Here is an 11,666-nt window from a genome sequence, read left to right as displayed (position 1 = left end):
GGCGTGGTGGTATGTGGCTTTAATCCTAGCACTTAGGAGGCTAAGGCAGGAGGATCATGAGGTCAACCTGGGTTACATAGTGAGACCTTGTCTAAAACAATAAAATTAGGCAGGTATAATGACCCACACTTGTATTCCCAGCACTTGGTAGGTAGAGGCAGAAGGATCAAGAGTTCAAGGCCTTCTTCACTACAATAGCTAGTTTGGGGCCAGTGTAGTCTACATGAGGCCCTGCTGTCTCAAAAAAAAAAAAAATGAAAGAAAAGAAAAGAAAAAGAAAAATCACCTGAGCCAAGTGTGGACCTGCCTTTAATACCAGCATTCAGGAATCAGAGGCAGGTGTATCTCTGTAAGTTTGAGTCCAGTCTGGTCTTAACTGGTGAGGCTATCAACGGCAGCTAGGGTATATTTAAAGGAAGTCTCCTCCCCATCCTCAAAAAACAGCACAGAGTCAATAAGGCCCACATCCCTAGATGGAAGTCAGGTGCTTTAGCTCTATGAAATGGAGCCATCCAGATGTGGGGGCCTGGAGCTTATCCTAAGGATCCCAGCAGGATGCCAGCTTCTGTGGCTCAGCATGCCCAGCCCTGACTCAGCTCTCCAGGCTCTTCCGTGTGCCAATAGACATTCACTGTATTAGAGCATGACAACATCTGTGAGTGTCCCACCCAGTAATGAAGGAACCCAGGGGGCTCTAGGACTTCTTCCAGGCTCAGCCCCTCCTTCCTGTGTAGTCCACCATGGTTGAGTGTTCATGGCATCTCACCTTTGTGCTCCCAAATGTGTCTGTACCCAGGTTGTCTCCATGAGCACAGCCCTGTGTGTTTCCCACTGCATGTCCAGGGGCTGATACAGTATATAAGTTAAATTGTGCCTATAGTGGGCTGTGTTGGGCTGACCCACCCCTGCCTTGGTAGCCATGGCAGTGGGTGGTCAGATTGCAGTTGACTCTGCATCCCATCATGGAGGTTTGGGCTCCTTCCCAGTTTTCTTCTGGAACATGGAGTGCTGTCGAAAAGATTCAGTTGTGTCAGCAGACGTACAGACAGAGGATTCAGGGCATTGTTGGCAATGGTCCACTGAGCTGTAGAATCGAGGGGATTATACAATTTTATTTTGATGGTACCAAAACACTTTTCCAAAGTGGTTGCAGTAGTTTGCACTCCAACAAGACAAAATACCACTTTCTACTCCTGTTGGGCTGGCTTTCCTCTAAAATACACCAAAGAGTCAAGTACTCACAAGCATTTGAGGCAAGACTTTGGCATAGAAAACAGACCAACAAATCAGTTTCCACCAAAAGGACATGAGAGACAGCCTAGGTCATGAGTCGCTGTCAATCAACTGACTGGGCTTCTTTTACTCTACCTGGGGAGAATCTGCAACAGACAAGAAGCTCTCCCGGTGCTGGCACTCCTGAGCCCTGGAATGCCGGAGGTCTAGGGACTAGAGTGGCAGACCCAAAGGCCAACAGCTCCAAGCAGGGCTCATTATTCCAAGGGTGTAGCTGTAGATGCCGCAGGCTTGGGGTCCTAGACACTCTAAGTGGAGACCTAGTGCAGTGGGCTTAAACCACCAGTGGCCCCACTTCTTAGCAGCAGTGAGAAGCAGTAGCCAGCTGTGCCCGCTAGTGTTAGAACTGCCGAATGGTCCTTGGTGCTGGCGCGCTCAGGGCTTCAGTGAGTAGTATCACAGCCTAGAATGACAGACTCCTGGCACTCACAGTTTGGCAGCTTTTTCTGAAACTCCTGGCAACCAAGGCCCGCAACTTCTGTTCTCTGGTTCTTACCAACCTTCTGCCTTTCGTGTGTTTGTTTAGTGTGTGTGAGTGTTTTGTCTACATGTATGTTTGTGCACTACATGCATGCTGGTGCCTGTGGAGACCAGAAGAGGGAGTCAGATCCCTTGGAACTGGAGTTACAGACAATTGTGAGGTATCGTGTGGGTTCTGGGATGCGAATTCTGGTCCTCTGGAAGAGCAGCCATGGCTCCTAACCACTGAGCCATCTTCTAGCCCCTTTCTCTCTTTGGCCTCAGCTCATGGCCTGCCCTTTCTTGCCTCCTCTCTGCTTTCCCTGTCTCTTCTGATCTCTGCTGCTTTGTTCTCCATCATTTCCACCCAGACTGCTCTCCCAAACTCGTTAGCCTCCTCAGCTCTGTAACCACTGTTGTTCTGGGGGCTTCTGCCACTCTGCTGTACACTTAGGAGCCCTTGCTTTGTGCTTAGCAGTTCAGCTTTACTAATGGTAAAGATCAAAACCAGGCATGGCAAGTTCTTTAGCTTTGAGCCTCCTCTAACTTCTGATTGGTTTGGGTTTGGCCAGCTAGAGTCCTAACTTTTCAGAGATTTGGCTGTGAATCCCCTCTGCACAGCCAGAATGAAGTCCTAAAGAACAAATCTAATAAAACTAGCCACTGGGGAGGGGAGGAACCGGTGTTAGGAGGGGGAAAATATTTGCATGTCCTGTGGCTGCTATAGTAAAGTGCCACAATAAGTGGCCTAAATTGTCAAAAACGTGTCCTCTTACAGTCTCCAGGCCAGAAGTCTAAAATCTGGCAGGGCTGTTCTCCCTCCTGCCTCTTCCAACTCCAGGGAGCTCCAGGTGTCCCTTGGCTTTTGGCTGCATCCCTGCCATCTCAGACTCTGGACATGGGGTCTCCTCTTCACCTTGAGTACTGGGCCTCCACTTTTGTGTCTTACAAGGGTACTTGTGTTTGAATTTAGGACCTACTGAATGATCCAGGATAGTCTCAATGCCAGACCCTTTACTTAAGTGCATCTGTAAAGACCCTTCTCAAATAAGGTCCCAGTCACAGATTCAAGGGGTCAGGTGTGCACACATTTCAGGGGGCTATGTTCTGTTCCAACACATGGCATCTTCCATAGAAAGAGGTTGGGAGATTATGTTAAGTGAGGATGCAAGATGGAGTGGCTTAAGCCGGGCGGTGGTGGCGCACGCCTTTAATCCCAGCACTCGGGAGGCAGAGCCAGGCAGATCTCTGTGAGTTCAAGGCCAGCCTGGGCTACCAAGTGAGTTCCAGGAAAGGCGCAAAGCTACACAGAGAAACCCTGTCTCGAAAAACCAAAAAAAAAAAAAAAAAAAAAGATGGAGTGGCTTAAGCTAAAGTAAATGCCACATCAGCCCACTGGGAAGGGCTAGTGCAGGGGAGTATCTACCAAAGGCTAGAGCAAGGCCATACTGAATCAGTCTGTCAAGTCATTTTTCAAAAGTGGACACGCTGATTGGCATTTAAATGATAGGAAATAGCATATCCAGGCAATTCAGCTCCTTTGGAGGGGAGCTTGAGGACAGACTTGCCCTGACCCTATGACCTCTGACTCCAGAGGCCCTGTGCTGGTTGTTTTTTGTCAACTTGACACAAAAAACCTAGACATTTGGGAAGACGAAATCTTAATTGAGAAAATGCATCTGTAAGATTGGCCTGTAGGCTAGTCTGTGGGGTATTTTATTAATTAGTAATTGAAGTGGGAGGGCCTAGCACACTATGAGTAGTGCCAGCCCTGAACAGGTAGTCCTGGATTATATAAGGAAGCAGGCTGAACAAGCCATGGAGAGCAAACAACGTTCTTCCATGCCCTCTGATTCAGTTCTTGCCTCTAGGTTCTAGCCTTGAGTTCCTGTCCTGACTTCCCTCTGTGATGGGGAGACCTAAGAGTTGTCATCTTAAATAAACTCTTGCTTCTCCAAGTTGCTTTTGGTCATGGTCTTAATAGAAACCCAACTAAGACAGGTCCCTAGCTGTGGCCCCTACTCACCTGCCCTGCCCTCTCTTCTCTGCATCAGCTCCACAGCTCGCTCCTGCTCCTTAGACAACACCAGGCTGGAGGTGGCCCCTGCAGCCATGCCTCTCACCCCCATGGCCACCAGAGAGAAGATCCGGTCCAGGTTCCATGGCAGCCATGACCTGATCCACCGTCTGTTTGTCTGCATTTCAGGTGCGAGATCTGGACGTAGGACATGAGTGTGGGGACAGGCAGGATGTACCTCGGGAGAGAAAGAACAGTGGGGCTGACCCAGCTTGCCCTGGCTAAAGTGGAGGGCAGTGTGGTCTGCAGAGCAAGCCCTGGGGGTGGGACTAGAACTGTCCTACAGGGAAGAAGGAGCTCTGTAAGTGAAGGTGGGGTAGTACTTTCCTCTGGGGTGGCTGGGAGTGATGGGCTCAAGTGACCAAAACAGCCAGGCCTTGGACACCACCTCAGGGTGGGATTTACCCTGGGACCCATGGCTATATAGAGCCTGTTCTGTGACCCTGTGGTCAAAGTTACTCAGGGCAGTGTAGTATGGGTCCTGGGAGAGTGTAGACATACTTGGATTCCCTTGTTTCTATGATGTCAACGGTGCTACCATAGGCACAGTGTTACAGGGGCCTCTGTGGGTATCTCTTGGCGAGCAACCACCACAGTTTAGTTGTGGTGCCTGTGACCCTGGATAAGTTCCATATCCATGAGAGCAGCAATGATGGGATTGGGCAGGAAGCACTCATTCCTTCCTATTCTCTCCTGATTCCTGCGTTTGTACTTACATCAAGGGAATCCTCTCTTAAAGGGTTGGACTTGCTGATCCATGAGCTCTGGCTGTGTCCTGTCTAGTACATGGCAGTGTGGTCTCCCAATGTGGTTGGCTCAACCCAGCCTTCTGTCTTCCTGTCTCTTCTCCCGGGGGCTTCTCTATCAGGTGTCGCTGACCAGCTGCAGACGAACTATGCCAGCGACCTGAGAAGTATTCTCAAAACACTGTTTGAGGTCATGGCCACCAAGCCAGAAACAGACGACAAGGAGAAGCTAAAGAAGGGTGAGTGTGCTGCTGTAGGCTCCGAGGCTCTTGCCAACCACTGTATCCACTGTCCCCAAGAAGGGAATATGCAGAAAATCACACCTCCAAGGCAGCCACACACCCCAGCATCTGCCGGACCAAATGTGCCAGGCTGTCGACTTGGGGAGATGAGTGTGTAGCCTGGAGAAGTGGCTCCCCATGCCACTTTGCAGGTGGGTCCCTGGCTCTGGCTCTTACATAGGCTGCAGCAGGCCATCCAACTTTTCACTGCAGACAGAGGTTGGGGACCTGCCTTCCATCTTAAACTAGACTAGGTGACTAGATGAGGTACAGTATTAGTTACACTCATCTGTCAAAGTGTTCAGAGGCCAGCCCAGCCTGAGTGAAAGAGGGGACCCTGGCCCATCCCTCTATGTGAGGGTGGCAATATCCACTCCCAACTGCCTCATAGTTATACATATTCAGCTCATTGAAGGCACACATATGTGATCTCACATTCACACATAGGTGCATACATGTATACACTTTCATGTACATGCATACCTTATGCACACAACAGGTAAATAGATATTTGGCAAGGAAGGGAGTTTGCCCTTTGTCCCTGTAGAGTCCCTGGTAGGAAATGGGGCTGGACACCCCTGGTGCTAGTCTGAGGTACCTGTTTGGGGAGAGCTACATCTCTGCACAAGGGCTTCTGCCCATGAGCTATCTGGGTATGTGGGATAGCCAAGCTGGTCCTAGAAGTCTGGCCCAGCAGGGCATGTCCTTGTTGGTGAGGAGGAACTTCTGCATCAACCAGCTCTGCCACCTGGCCGAATTGTGAGTGGCAGTCCAGGCAGGGCTGCCTTCTGGAAATCATGAGTCAAGTTGGTGGTAAGGAAGGCGCCTTGGCCACACTTTGGACAGGGTTCTCAGATGCCATGGCTTTAAACTTCTGCCTTGGGGATCATAGGCCAGGAAATCTTACCAGTCAGTGTAAGGGCCCAGGGTTCATGGAGAGAAGCCACCGAGTGTCCCTGGAGTTCACCACACTATACAAAGAATGGACCCTTTTATAGGAAGAACTTTGCCAGGGTTGGCATCCTTCCTGCTAAAGTGACTTGTTCTGTGTGCTGAGAGATGGTTGGGGGGCTTGTGGGAGCTGGAAAGTTAGAGGCACCCATGTAGTGATATATTGTGTACCCTAATAAACTTGCTTGGGGATCGGAGGACAGAATCAGCCACTAGATTAGACATAGAGGCCAGACAGTGGTGGCACACACTCTTAATCCTATCACTCAGGAGGCAGAGATCTGTCTGGGTCTCTGTGAGTTCAAGGACACACTGGAAACAGAGCCAGGCAGTGGTGGCACACACCTTTAATCCCAGTACTGGGAAGCCCACATGCCTTTAATCCAGGAAGTGATGTCTGGGCAGAGAAAGGTATGAAGATATAAGGCATGAAGAAACAGAGACTCACTCTCTTTAGGCTGAGGATTTCGTAGAGGTAAGAACTGGTGGCTGGCTGCTCTGCTTCTCTGATCTTTCAGCTTTCACCCTAATATATCGCTCTGGGTTTTGTTTTTTTTTATTATAAGATCATCTAAATTAGAACAACACACCCAAGTACTCACTAAGGACAATCAATTGCATCTACTCCATTGCCTACCAACCCCAGGGGCTTCCTTCTCTCTTCCAGTAACCCAGACCCTACGGAGCGCGGCCTTGGAGGACTGTGCATTATGCCAGGAGACTGTGTCATCCTCAGAACTGGCAGCCAAGACTCGAGATGGGGACTTTGAAGGTACGTGGGAAGCTCTGGTGTGGACCTGGCATGCTGTCTGCTGAGCACAAGGAGCTATTCTGTACGTGTTATCCAGACATCAGGCCATTTGGGGATACAGCTTCCCATGGGAGGTGGCCTCCCACTCTGTACCTCCTCCTTAGTACTAGGTATATGCAGTCCCTTTACTGCTGTGCAACCGTGGGCCTGTTGTTTAGCAGCTCAGCCTGGTAGGTACACGCTCAGGAATGAGAAGCAAGGATTGGCTGTGGCTACAATACCCAATCTTCCAGCACTGAAGGAGTCTCACATAGCAACCTCAGGACACTCTGGGACATTAATGGTGGCTTTGGGAAGGTGCAGAAGCCTTCCTTGTGGTAAGGACAGGTGCTGCAGACTGATATGGTCACATGGAATCTGCCCAGAGTGGGCTGGAAGCTAGGCAGCTTGGATGTCAGGGGAGAGGAATCCTGGGCTGTTTGGGAATACTGCAGTGCATCTATGGGAGGGGTCCCAAGGCTTGTGGAAAAGTATGCTACTATAATGTTAAAGGGGTGCCTGGGTCAGGGAGGTCTGGTCTAGTGTCTAGCCAGATGGCTAAACAGAATGACCAGAGATGAAGGTCTTAGTTAGGGCATGATCGTCCTGTACATCCTGAGTCCAGATGGCCTGGCCTGGGGCCTGCAACTGGGTTGTGACTCTGTCCACTGACATTGTAACTAGTCACAGGCAGTGACTGGCAAGTCCAGAGCAGGACCAGAGGAGTGGGATAGGAGGTGTCTCTCCACCAGCCAGGCCTCTACCCTTTCCCTCCCCCCAGCCCACCGCTCTCCATGTCTGATGCCCTGTTGCTCTTGTTGTGACAGACCCTCCTGAGTGGGTGCCAGATGAGGCCTGTGGCTTCTGCACCTCCTGTAAAGCTCCCTTTACCGTCATCCGCAGGAAGCACCACTGCCGCAGCTGTGGGAAGGTGGGTGGGGCCCCACTAGCCCTCTGCATCTTTGGGGTTGTGTGGGGACTGTCCCCAAGCACAGCATCAGGGTTTAGAAGTCAGGTTTCCATAGTCCTTGTGCAGGTGCCTGTCCAGGTTCTAGGTGCTGTTCCACATACTAGGCCATTCCTAGGTAGTATCCAGGCTCAATCCTGGCCCCTCCGAGGTGAGAACAAGGAAGGGGTGGGAATGGGGGTTGAGAAGGAATCTGCAGTGGTTATGGTGAAGGGTCTAGTTATTTTCAAGAAGCCTGACCTACTGGGCCAGCCCTGCCCAGTTTCCAGAAAGCTCCAGCTCCATAATGTGCAGGGTCTGGGTCAGGCTGACTCCCACCATCATGGTTTGGGGGGGAGGGCTGACAAAGGCCCTGTCTGTTCACTGCCTTCTATCCCTTGGCTTCCAGATCTTCTGTTCCCGCTGCTCATCACACTCAGCACCGCTCCCGCGCTACGGGCAGGTGAAGCCAGTCCGTGTGTGCACACACTGCTACATGTTCCATGTCACACCTTTCTACAGTGACAAGACAGGCATGTGATGCTGTGCCTGGCACGTCCCAGCTGAGCGTACTGGAGACTCAGGGCCAGGGGCACTATGCCTGCCTTGGGTCCTAGCCAGGGCCTCCAGGAAGGAGGTGCTGTGCCTGCCGTGTGCCCTGTCCAGGCTGTGCTGCGGGAGGGCCTCATCGCATCTCATCAAGCTGCTGCTGCTGCTGCAGACCTGCCTGGGTTTCCAGAATGTCCAGAGCCTCTGTCTACTCCCCCTGGCCTCTCCACCTATGGAGACACCAGTCCTGGCATGGGGCCAATGAGAGGCCAGCTTTATTCAGAGGAGGGACCCAGGGATGCCCCGTTGCTGCTTCCAGGTCAGGGTACCTAACCAGGCAGGGTTGGACTCTCTTCTCTTGCCCATCTAATGGCGCTTTGCTCCAGCTGTGCATATTGGGCAGGAGAGGGCCAGTTCTGTATGTTCTCTTCTGTAGCTGAGAATCTGGAAGCAGAAGCCAGGAGGCTCTAGGCCCCAACATCATAGCAGGACTCCCTGCTGTTTACACCCACCTCATTCCCTAGTGCTCACCACCTGCCTCAGGACCCTGCTCAACAACATACATCTCGTTTCTATTTTGAAGGGAGAATGTAGGAAGCAGACACAGTGGTCTCCTGGGGCAGCAGGCATGCTCTTGGCATCTATACCATTGCCACTTGCTGGCGGAGCAGGGGCTGACCGTCCGCCGGTACCTAGGCTGTGCTCTCAGGTGTTTGGGACTGGACTCATCAGGCAGCCGCCACTTGGCTAACATTTCCTTCTTCCTCTGCACCCACCGGGACTGACCCACTTCCTCAGACCTCAGCGCGGCCTGGACAGGCTGAGACGCACAGACACCTCCTCAGGCTTCAATCTCAGGCTTCACGTTGCAATGATGATTACAGCTTTATTTTTAGAGAGATGACACACCTACTGCTTCTTTTATAGGATGAAATCCAATCGCAGTTCAGCAGTGGAATACACATGCACAAAAATGGCTTCTGTGCGGGGGTTGGGGGGAGAGTATATAACAGAGGGAATATTATGTATTGAGATTATTTTTATTTTCTAAATGCTGTAATTCGAAACCATTTCCATAAATCTATTTAAGGATTGCACACGCTCTGGCGTCTTCTATGAACACCGAGTCCTTGTCTCTGTTGGGTAGGTGATGGTGTTGGTGCTGATGTGGATTTTCTTCTGGAAGACTGGGGCATCTGTGCCTTGGGGACAGTTGGATGTCAGAACCTGTCCTCCTGTCATCATTCCGGAGGGGCTGGCCACCCTTCCCCTGCATCTTGGAAGGGTGCCTGGCTCCCCAGGTATTGCACATCCTGCAGCTAAGGCCTCTGGCCTGTGCTAGGGGAAGGGGCAGGGCACATGCCTTTGGCCACTCCACCTTGATGGTGTTAGTTTTAGAGCTGTACTAACCAGCAGTCTGGGGACTGCCTCATTGGCTATTCTGGGAAGAATGCAAGAAGCGGGTCCAGGCTGGGATTGCCATGGTGACAGGGCCTTTGTCTGCTGTTGGGGCCTGAGTCCTTGGGTCTTTTTAAGTGCCCAGTGTCTGGAAGATGGGTGCCTGGGTGACAATCAGTGGGGAAGCGGGACTGTGAGAGGCAGCAGTGGCTCTCACACCTGCTTTCTGGTGAGAATGTGTTTTAAAGTGAGGTTCCCTCTGAGTGGAGCAGAGCCTAGGGAGCGTAAGAAAGGAGAGCTCAGATAGGCTGGTGACTCATACTTCCCAGGGTTGGACCCTACCTTTCTGCCCACCTGGAGAGAATGCAGAGAAATGGCCCTTGTCACTCACCTGCGTCCCAGTGTCTGGGTCACTGGCTGGACAGCTGAACCACAGTGGCATTCAAGCTGTTGAAGAAGGCTCTCTGCTGCTACTAACCAGGAAGCCACACCTGCAGAAGCCCACATGAAGCTATACTGTAGTGTGTTCCTTTGTGCACACTACAGTATAAATAAATGCACATCACAGGCATTTGTTTTCAAACCCTGAAACATGGTGTCTACTATGTCAGAGGGAAGAAAGGTCAGAACAGAGCATCTGCCCTCTAGAGGGGCCTGAATCTCTCTCTCTCTCTCTCTCTCTCTCTCTCTCTCTCTCTCTCTCTCTCTCTCTCTCTCTCTCAATCTGTGTGTGTGCGTGCGTGCGTGCGTGCGTGCGCGCGCCACACACACATAAGTGAGCTTGCTTCCCCATGTGATCTGCTCATGAGAGGCCTTATGAGGTAGCCTTGACCTACCTTTATAAGTTGGGTAAAGGGAGTTGCTCCATGAACTGCCCTCTTTAAGGCCTGGGACCACAGGTACCCTTCAATGAGGATAATAGACTGTCCCATTCACCCATGATGAAGGAATTTCAGCCCTCCCATGATAAATTTAGGATATCTGGTCACTCCACCCTTCTGTGGAACTATCTCCACACCAAGAGCAGAGCCAGGAGTAAGACACTTCAAGAAGGCTCTAGAAGCCTTATCCATGGTTGGAGTTTGTGTTTGGGAACTCCTGGGGGAGTGGAGACACGGAACCTTCTTAGAGATGCTCAGGGCCTCCTTCATGTCATCCTTCCTGAACCTTAGTTTCCCCACTATTACCAATTTTGGTGTTGCAGAATTTTATATGTCCATGACAATCCCCATGGCAGTCCTTCAAGAGAGCGGGATCCCCTCTCATGGACAAGGAAACCAAAGCTCGTTAGGATCAGACAGCAGCTGAGCTGAGCTGTGTGCTTCAAGGAGACCCCATCAAGAGGTTGCTGCAGAAGTGTCCAGTGAAGTGAAGAATTTGAAGACAGGTCCAAGCTAGTTGTGCTGGGAGCCATCCTTGGAATTTGGGAGTTGTGCCAGCTCATGACCACCTAGCCATGCTTGGCAGCTGGCAGCATGGTTCTCATTATTCTCTGGCTATGCATGGTCCTGGGAAGGGACCCTCAGCATTCTCCCAACACCTCTACCCCAGACTGCAGTGACTTGCAGGGGCCCTCAGGTGCTCAGGGACTAGACTGCCTAGAGCTCTACCTGGGACAAGCTAGCAAGCTGAAGGGTCAGGAGCAGAGATTCCTATGCCTGATCTTGGGAGGTGGCATTGGTAGAGGGCAGAGAAGGCTACTTCTAGCTCTATGTCTGATGCATTAGCTACTTTTCTGTTGCTGTGATAAAACATCATGACCAAGGCACCTTACAGAAGGTAGTTTATTTGAGCTTAAGGATTCCAGAGGAATAAAAGTCCATCATGATACGGAAGCATGGCAGCAAGTGGCAGACATGGTGTCAGAAACAGAATTCTAGGAGCTTACATCCTTTACCACTGCAGGAAGCAGACAGAGAGAACTGGACATGAATCAAGACTATAACCACCCAAAGCCCACCCCAGGAACATACTTTGTACAGCAAGGCCACACCTCCCAAACCTTCCTAAACAATGTCACCATCTGGGGACCAAGTGTTCAAATATCTGAGCCTGTAGGGGACAGTCTCATTTAAGTCACTATAAGAGTCCCAATTTGTCATCTCCATAGGGTCTACTCAGTGCCCACAGAAGTGGTTCTGGGGACCCACCTGCACACATGAGATTTCAGAGGCCC

The 11,666-nt window shown here is 51.1% G+C and overlaps 1 protein-coding gene across 1 annotated transcript in view; it reads left to right on the top strand.

Annotated features, from left to right (window-relative positions):
- The window catches only part of Zfyve28 (zinc finger FYVE-type containing 28), a 52,399-nt gene extending 43,210 nt beyond the window's left edge, over positions 1–9,189 (top strand). Inside the window, exons 8-12 of the mRNA XM_059275708.1 lie at positions 3,807–3,958; positions 4,698–4,814; positions 6,475–6,579; positions 7,425–7,528; positions 7,953–9,189. Coding sequence (XP_059131691.1) covers positions 3,807–3,958; positions 4,698–4,814; positions 6,475–6,579; positions 7,425–7,528; positions 7,953–8,084 — 610 coding nt within the window. The 3' untranslated portion in view covers positions 8,085–9,189. The remainder of the gene's footprint in view (positions 1–3,806; positions 3,959–4,697; positions 4,815–6,474; positions 6,580–7,424; positions 7,529–7,952) is intronic.
- Positions 9,190–11,666: the final 2,477 nt, after the last annotated feature.

This window comes from Peromyscus eremicus, chromosome 10 (genome assembly GCF_949786415.1).
Source record: "Peromyscus eremicus chromosome 10, PerEre_H2_v1, whole genome shotgun sequence".
Taxonomy (NCBI): domain Eukaryota; kingdom Metazoa; phylum Chordata; class Mammalia; order Rodentia; family Cricetidae; genus Peromyscus; species Peromyscus eremicus.
This window is presented reverse-complemented; position numbering and strand designations above follow the sequence as displayed.